Source organism: Gossypium raimondii, chromosome 2 (genome assembly GCF_025698545.1).
Source record: "Gossypium raimondii isolate GPD5lz chromosome 2, ASM2569854v1, whole genome shotgun sequence".
NCBI classification, from domain to species: domain Eukaryota; kingdom Viridiplantae; phylum Streptophyta; class Magnoliopsida; order Malvales; family Malvaceae; genus Gossypium; species Gossypium raimondii.
This window is the reverse complement of record NC_068566.1, coordinates 45,540,524-45,549,185: the sequence shown is the minus strand read 5'-3', so window position 1 is coordinate 45,549,185 and position 8,662 is coordinate 45,540,524. Positions and strand designations below refer to the sequence as shown.

The window sequence follows — 8,662 nt, the reverse complement described above, 5'->3', positions numbered from 1 at the left end:
TAATGCTCAAAACAAAGCATCATAGTACCACTTTAGCTAGGCTTATAGCCCAAACTAATTAGCCACTTGTTCTTGATCCACCAATGATGACTTGACGCATGGCACAGGGAACAAGATATACATCCCTTCTCTCCTAATTTGTTGCTCCAGGCATGGCCTTCTCCCCCATCTTCTACTTTGACCACCTAAGTATCACCATTTTTATAGGTTTAATTGATCGTGTGCTCTTTTTGACATAATGTCTAGAACTACTTATAATTTCTCTCTAATACATAAATTAGAAGATAATGCATTTCAACATACTCGAACCCACATTCTTCTACATAATACTCATTCCAATTGAGCTAAGACTTAATCGACTTCATATTTTATTTTATTTTATCCTTCTTTTCTTCAGGTTTAAAGGAGCACTTTTTTTAATAAAAGAGCTCTTAATTTTTAAATATTTTAAATTTGCCGGTCTAAGTAATAAAATAAAATAAAATATAATTATTTTTAAGGTTAACATAATGTATTATCTTTTGATACAATATTAAGGTAAGGAATTGGAATAATACGATTTGAACCGTATTGAACGTAAGATGGAAGTAACAAAAGTCTTAATCCTTTAATTACCACTCTATACAAAATTTTATATAAAAATACAAATTTATATGTATGTAAATACCAAAAATAATATTTCTTTGAGTAATATTATTTTCAAAATTCATATGAAGTAAAAAAATCAAAATATATTTCCATTTATCAAAACCCTCCATCTCCCAATCACTACATTAAAGTAGGTTTAAAAAATGCTTGCAAAGTAGAAGAATGGGAAGAACTAGAGTGAAAATAAACAGAAGTTAAGATCCCTTTCATTACTTTTCAATAAGTCATACTTATGAATGGTGATAGAAAAAAAAAAGTAATGGAATGTAGCTTAACCCGTAAAAAGAAAACACCTAATTCAAATCCCTATTGTAAGAATCATCTTATTCAGCTTCAGCTTCAGCTTCAGCCCCTGGTGTTGGATCATCTTCTGTCTTGGCTTCTGATGAGGTTTTCTTCATGGCAGTTGCCTTGGTAACATGTGCATAGCTACCTTTCTCTTTGAACAATTGAGCAAAGTGGATCTTACAATAGAGGATACCATCTAATGCAGCAAATGAAGATGTTGTAAGCACACAACCACCATGTGAACACCTAAAGCAGTTTTTATGGTAGATTTCTCCTTCCATTGTCACCTGTTAATTAAACATTATTCAAAATCGTATCACGTTGAATAAGATACAAAACAAGGCAGAATTGGAAATAGTAGCTGACCTTCTCTAATGGGTATGCAGTTTTCTTGCAAACTCCACATTTGTCTTGTGTGCCGGAGAAGAAGGATGCATATTTGCCAGCCTTTTTCTCTGTTGTCCCATTGGATGCCATTTTTCTTACAATTATTACAAATAATAAATGGTTTCAATGAAAGACAACACTGAGTTTTGTTCTCTAACTCAAAGGTTCTTGAGATAGAAAACAAAACTCAGATATGATTTGTTTATTGCCTGTTTCAGTATGTTGTTTAATGAATCTTAAATAGGGCAGATTTTAAGAGTAAAAATTGCAAAACTAGTGGAGGGTATTTATTAAGGATACACAATCAAAGCTCCATCACTAATTTCTTGGTGTGTATAATATTTTGTGCCACAGGGTCATCAAGGATCCATCACCAAGTCTTTCATGGACGATTTAAATTATAGTTTTCAGGGTTAACTTTCGTTAAATGTGCAATTTCATGCATTAACCTGATTTTATGTAATTATACACATGAAACTTAAATTGTCGTTCATGTATATATATACATTAAACTTTGATTTTGATTCAATTATACACATTTAAAGAAACGAATGCATATATTTGATTAATATAACTATTTGTGTACGCAATATATTAGCGCAAAATGGTGCTAATTCAATCGAATCTAATTAAAATTTCATATATAAAATTGCACAAAAATTAAAGTTCATATATAACATTATACATTGAACTAAAGTTCATGTATAGTTTTTATATATATCCCTAATTTTTTCATACATTTAAAAGATATATATACTCATGTTTTATCAACTGGTACATCTCGTTTTGATAATAAATCGGACCCTAAACTATACTTTGCATTACAATGAAAGCTTCGGCTTGTATTGGTCATAGAGGTGATCATGGGTTGGGTTATCCGGCCCGGCCCGATGGCCCGCCCAAAAAATGGTAAGATTCGGGTAAAAATATAGGCCCGAAATATGAGTTTGGGCAAAAAAAAGAGGCTCGTTTAAAAAACAGGCCGGGCCTCAGGTAAAACTTTTTTAGCCCGAACCCGGCCCGAATTATATATTAAATATATATTTTTATTTTTAATTAAAAATATATTCTATATATTAAATATGTATTTAATATGGGCCGGGCCAGTCCGATTACATAACTAATCAACTCTAATTGGTCATACCATTACGTTTTGCCTCATTTTATTCTTATTTATCGGAATAATGTATACCAACCGGTACATAACTAATCCACATGAATAATGCTAAAAAATGAATTATTTTAATTAAAAATAACTATTTTAATAAAAATATATTATCTTAATCAAATTTAATTATAATATATAACATTTAATATAAAAAACTAATATCTTATTATTTTTGAGTTACTAAAATGAACTACCGGAAGGATTGATGGCAAGTATTATATTTTTGGATTTGTTGAATAATGTATTATATTTTTAAAATTTATATATTAAATTTTATTTAATTTATGAATATTTTCATATATATTAAAATATTTTTAAAATATGAATAAATTCAAAATAATAACATATCGATATATCGTTATATATAAATAATAATAATAGAAAAATAATATATCCACTTATACGATATTAACTAGGATTATATCAAAATTTAGATATAATTTTTTTATTTTGTAGTTAGGATATATATATATTATTCTAAAGTTCGTATGTATGTATAATATTTCAGCTTTGAAGGTTTTACAACTAAAATAGTCTTTAAATTTGTATTATTTATCAAATCACTTTAAAATAGATGGAAAAGTTAATATCTGATAACTTTGTTGACGTGGCGTGGCATACACGTGGATTGTCATGACATGTCAGTAATTAATTATTTTTTAAAAATTTTAAAAAATTCAAAAAAATATAAAAAATATTTTTTAAAGAATTAAAATTAGTAAAATTATTTAAGAAGTATAAAAATATTTTAATTTTAAAATTTTAATTAATTGTTAACATGACATACACATGGACTCAGGGGCAAAGCTAGAAATTTTATTTGGGGGCGAGAGAAAATTATAGACTTTTGGAGGGGCCAAGGTTAAATTTTTTTTGTACTAAAATGCTTAAATTACATTGTTTATATTTTTAAAGGTGCTAAAAATGAAAATTTTCCATTTATTCAAAAAGTGAAAAACTTAATTTGAATGATTTATATTTTAAGAGGGGTTAAAAAAGAAAATTTTCCTATCAAGCGGGGTCAAGGTCCTTACCAGATCCCTTAATTTTGTCACTGCGTAGACTACCCCGTGGATGTCAGGTTAATAAAATTAACAGATATACTAAAAAAAACGAAAAATTAAATAAAAAGATAGAGGAGAAATAAATTATTATGTTATTTTTATCTATTTGCTGAACTTTTTTATTTCATCTTTTGTTTGGGGGTACAACTGCTGTTTTCTTCATTAAACTTGACAGTTGTAATAAATAAATAATATTATCCAAAAGAAACCATATAGTAATTAATAAATAAACCGACCACGAAAATTTATATACAAATGTATCACAATCATACTTCGTAATGCTCAATATTAATATAAAATTCCATTAGTTTAAATCCAAAATGAAATTATTAAAACTTTTATTTACTATTTAAATCATTAATTTTTGAGGATATTACATATTGATAGTGTATTTTATTTTGATTATCTAAATGAATTTTTTATTTAATTATTAAGTTTTTCGAAATTCAATTTTTTTAATAATAATAATAATAATAATAGTAAAAAATGTCAACTTATTGCCTTCAATTAGTATGAGGTTTCGTTATGCCTTCAATTAGTATAAGGTTGTTACGCCTAAATAGGCTTCTTATTGTATTGAAGCGGGTGGGTCGTCCGAAGTACTATTCTAGTAGGTGGCTTTGAAAAATGAATGATGCTACTCCTCTAGTTGAGACGGGTGATCGACCAGGGCATTGCGTCATGAGCGCGGATCAAAGCCCGTGACGAATGCACACAAAACGTTCCATGGAGGTCAACTGATTAAATGGGGTTCATTTGACTCACTTAAACTAGCTCAATTCATGGAACATATGAAGAAACCTATCTACTTGAAGCATTGGTAGTCCAGTGAAACACTCCAATAAAAGTAGAGTTATGATGGTAAATATTTTGTAACCCTAAGGGATAAGATTGTATAGTGTTTAAATCTCTTAGGACTCTCATCTTATAGATAGGCTTTGGTCTCAACCATGGATGTGATTTAAACTATACCGTTGGATTTAGAGGATCTCAACTATAAATAGAGGTCTTCCCTAGAGTTACTGAATATATTTGAGAACATTTATTCAAAAACCTTTGTGTATTGCTTTATTGTGGCTTTCTCAGATCTTTCATTACTGTTTCGCTTTGAATTTGTTTCCGCTTTATTTCAATGCCTTAGAGAATTTCCTTTGTGAATTCTCACTTTCGAGAGTTAGATTGACTTAAACAAATTTTAAGCTAAAACCTCACATTTGTGAGATTAAAATTCTAGTCTCGTGACAATTATCTCAAGTAGAGTCAAGGAAGAGATCAACACCTTCTACTTTACTGACACATATCCATATGGCGGAGTGATATAACAATATTATTCGTGTTGTTACAATATATTATAACATGCTCTATCATTATATTGGAAAAATTACCGACATTAAGAATTTTAACCTTTTCTATTTGGCACTAGAAATGTTTTTAAATATTCAATTCTTACATCATACGTGGAAGAAAAGAACATGCATGTATGGTATCCAAGCTTGAAACTTTGACTGATGGGTTCCCACAGGTAGACCCTAGCTTAAATTAAATTAAATCTCAACATCTCTATTCTAATCAAACTTGTCGGATTGCCTCCACACATGCTCGCAATGCCATCTTTTTTCTCGAAAAACTTGGTCCGGAACCATAGCATTGGAAGCCCCATAAAGTGTTAAAAAAACAAGCAAAAACATGGGACCAACGCCCATGGTATCCCCCTATCTCTTTCTCCTATAAATATATATAGGAATAGGATCTTACTTCACTTTCATTCAACCATTCATAGTCACTTTCACCATTTTTATTCATATTCTTCAGGGAATATCAATTCAAAATGGATGTGTTTATTCCCGAAGAGTACGTTATAAGAAGAAGATTTGAGAAAAAAGAAGCTACCATTGCTGAGGAGAGATCAAATATGGTGGTGAAGGCAAGCCAGAGAAACGAAGTGGAGACAAAGTCACTTCCATTACTGCTATATGGAAGAGCAGGTACCAATGGGTTTGTAGCTTCTGGTGGGATTAATGAAAATATAGTTTTTAGCTGCTTATCAGCCTAATTCAATGCCCAAAACAAAGCTATTTTGTAATCATCCAATTGGAATCAATGTATGTTACCTAGCATTAATGTATAATATATGTTAGTTTTAGGGTGTTGACTAGTTTTCATTTCCGTACCATGCACACGTCAGTGGTATTGTTATCTATAAGGGAATAATTTAGATTAAAATAATCCTAAAAACTAAGGTTTTAGGCACCAATAAAATAGTGCCACATCATCAAATTTTAAAGATAAGAAAGTATTAATACATATTATATTTGTCTAATCCAGTTCGGCTCAAAATATGGGTTTAAAATTTGACTCAAATATCCTCATATTTTTAAATGGCTAACTTAAGTCCATTTAAAATCTGCCCCTATTTTTTTTAAATGTAAAATATATATTTATCTTGTTTCAAATTTAATATTTAAATTTTTATATATCTTTATTTATTAAAAAATTATCTATAATCATTTTAACATTTTTTAATGTTTACGTTGTAGTAATATTATATATTACCATGTAGTTCATTTTTATGTGTTATAAATTGCATATTATAAAATATTACAAACTTAAAAATCGACTAGGTTAGGTTCAAGCTTTGAATGTTCAAACTCGAGCTTGACCCACATTTTGAACGGGCTAATATATTCCCCAAGTTTATTTTTTGAGCATAATATTTTTGTCTAAACTCTCCCAAATTTTGGGCGAGCCTTTGAATTTAGGCGGGCAACCTGACTCATGAACATGTCTATATATCAACCTGTTAAAAAAGATGACATAAAGCTTGTTGCTATATCAACGGGCAACTCTTGGAGTTTCTATTGGTTCAAACAAACATCCTTTCTTTACTAGTTTGTCTCAGGTAAAAGTATTATAGATGCTCTTATACTAAAAGTTAGATTACATTTTACCTCCTTTACTAAGATATGGGCAAATTAGTAAATTGGTCATTGCTGTTAAAAATTTCATCCACTTGTATTATTAAAAATTGGGGTAGTTGACAGAATAACTATATAGTGACACATGGTGTGCCACGTGTACCTCATGTTGAGGTACAATGAGTCAATGACCGACTTTTAATAGTAAAAAATGAATAAAATTTTTAACAGAAATATCGATTTATTCTTCGATCTAATGGGTTAATTTACTTACTTTTTCGTAATAAAAAAGATAAAATGCAATTTAAGATTGAAGGAACTCCATCACCGATTCTCTCCAATTTCTTTCCTTCAATGATTTCCATTAATTTCTGACATCGTGTTTCTTTAACAAAAAAAAAAAAAATAGCCTATAGGAAGCTGGAAATGGCAAACAATGTACTTCTGTCTTCGTTACTATATATAATTCTGTTTCTTTCTTCAACGTTATTGGTGCAAATTGGCAAAAGTTTAGCAGTGGAGGATTTGTCAGCTTTCTTTCAGCAGAGTTTGCAGTTGATGGCAATTGGTGGTAGAACCAGAAAGATATGTGGGTACTTGGGCACCAGCACCACCAACACCAGGGGCAGAAAACTAGTGATGATCAACAAAGGCATCATATGAAATGAAATTCCTGGATATTAGGTATTAGATTGCATTTTATTTTTTCTATTAAAAAAATAAATTAGTAATACATTATATTAAAAAGTAAACTAGTCTTTTCTGTTAAAAATTCCATCAATTTCTGCTGTTTAACACCGGCATGGCTAACAGAATAATCGAATAGTAACACGTGGCATGCCATACGTACCAGATGTTGATGTATAGGGACCAAACTTTAACTGTAAAAATGGATGAATTTTTTAATAGTAGGACCGCTTTACTCTTTGGTCTGATGTGCAAGAACTCATTTGCCCATTTTTTAGTAGAGGGAGTAAATTGCAATCCGGTTGCTAGCACAAGAGCCTGCATAATACTTTTATCTAATTTATAATTTTTTTGAATTTTTTCATAAATTTAATAATTTATATATTTTGTAAAGTTAGATTTTTTTAAATCGTGACCAAATTAATAAAATGTATGAATCTTGAAAGCTAAATTTCTTATTATTCTAAAGATCATGTTAGCATTTTGTTTGATGACAAAATACATTTTAATATTGGACTTACTAGAATTTAAAATTGATCAAACCGAAATACGAAATTAACAAAAAAAGAAAACACTTTTTCAATAACCAAAACAAGAATGCCCTAAAACTTGAGTGGTTACGTAAGTAGTTTACAAAATTATTAAATATTAAATGAAAAATAGCATAAATTAATTTTATATATTGTTTTGCTTAGACAATTATAAATTATGTTAATATCGTACTGGCTCGAACTAAGCTTAACGACCCATAAACACCTTTGGTCGGTGGCTTGTAGAGGTGTTTATGAGTCGGATTTGATAGAGCTCATGTATGGCTTCGACATTGTACTTAATTTTCTAAGCCCATCCCGGTCCAAAATATGAATATCAAATTTTATCTAACCTCGTGTATATTTATAATTAGCTAACACAAGCCATTTAGACATGTCGGTTTTGTTATCTTTTATTTTTAAAATATAATTATATAGATTTCACTACCATTACATATTTTTATTTTATTAAATTTTAAACAAAAAGAAATTTAACATTTTTTAATATTTATATGATAAATAGTATATCTATTTTTAATATGATTAATTTAAATAATACATAAAAAGAAAAAAAAAACATAAACATATTGTAATGAAAAAAATAATTTATATATTTCTGATTTTCTTCTCATCATAAGAGGCCCAAATTGAAAGGACCTAATTGATATAAAGGAAAGTGGGTAGGCTAAAACGTCCAATAGCCCAAACATTTTAAAGAGCTGGCCTAACTTCATACACTATAGGGTTATTTTTTTTTCCCTTTTTAAGACATAAAAATGAGTGTCCCAAAGTTTTTTTAAGGAAATTTTTTTTTTTGAAAATCTTCAATTATTTTATTTTTAAATGAGCTTTTATATAAATATATATATAAATATATATATATATATATATATATATATTCTCTAAGGGCTTGTTTGATAAACTGAAAACTTAAGTGTACTTGAAAAATTAACTATTGAATTTTCATTGAATTTT

General features: G+C 29.0%; 1 protein-coding gene across 1 annotated transcript; it reads right to left on the bottom strand.

The window, feature by feature from the left end:
- Nucleotides 1-826: 826 nt before the first annotated feature.
- Nucleotides 827-1,529, bottom strand: LOC105789903 (LIM domain-containing protein PLIM2c). Its single transcript, XM_012617207.2, has 2 exons — nt 1,303-1,529; nt 827-1,223 (listed from the first exon to the last, which is right to left on the bottom strand). The coding sequence occupies exons 1-2, from the start codon at nt 1,411-1,413 to the stop codon at nt 972-974; spliced, it is 363 nt and encodes a 120-aa protein (XP_012472661.1). The 5' UTR covers nt 1,414-1,529; the 3' UTR covers nt 827-971.
- Between the last annotated feature and the right edge of the window lie 7,133 nt (nt 1,530-8,662).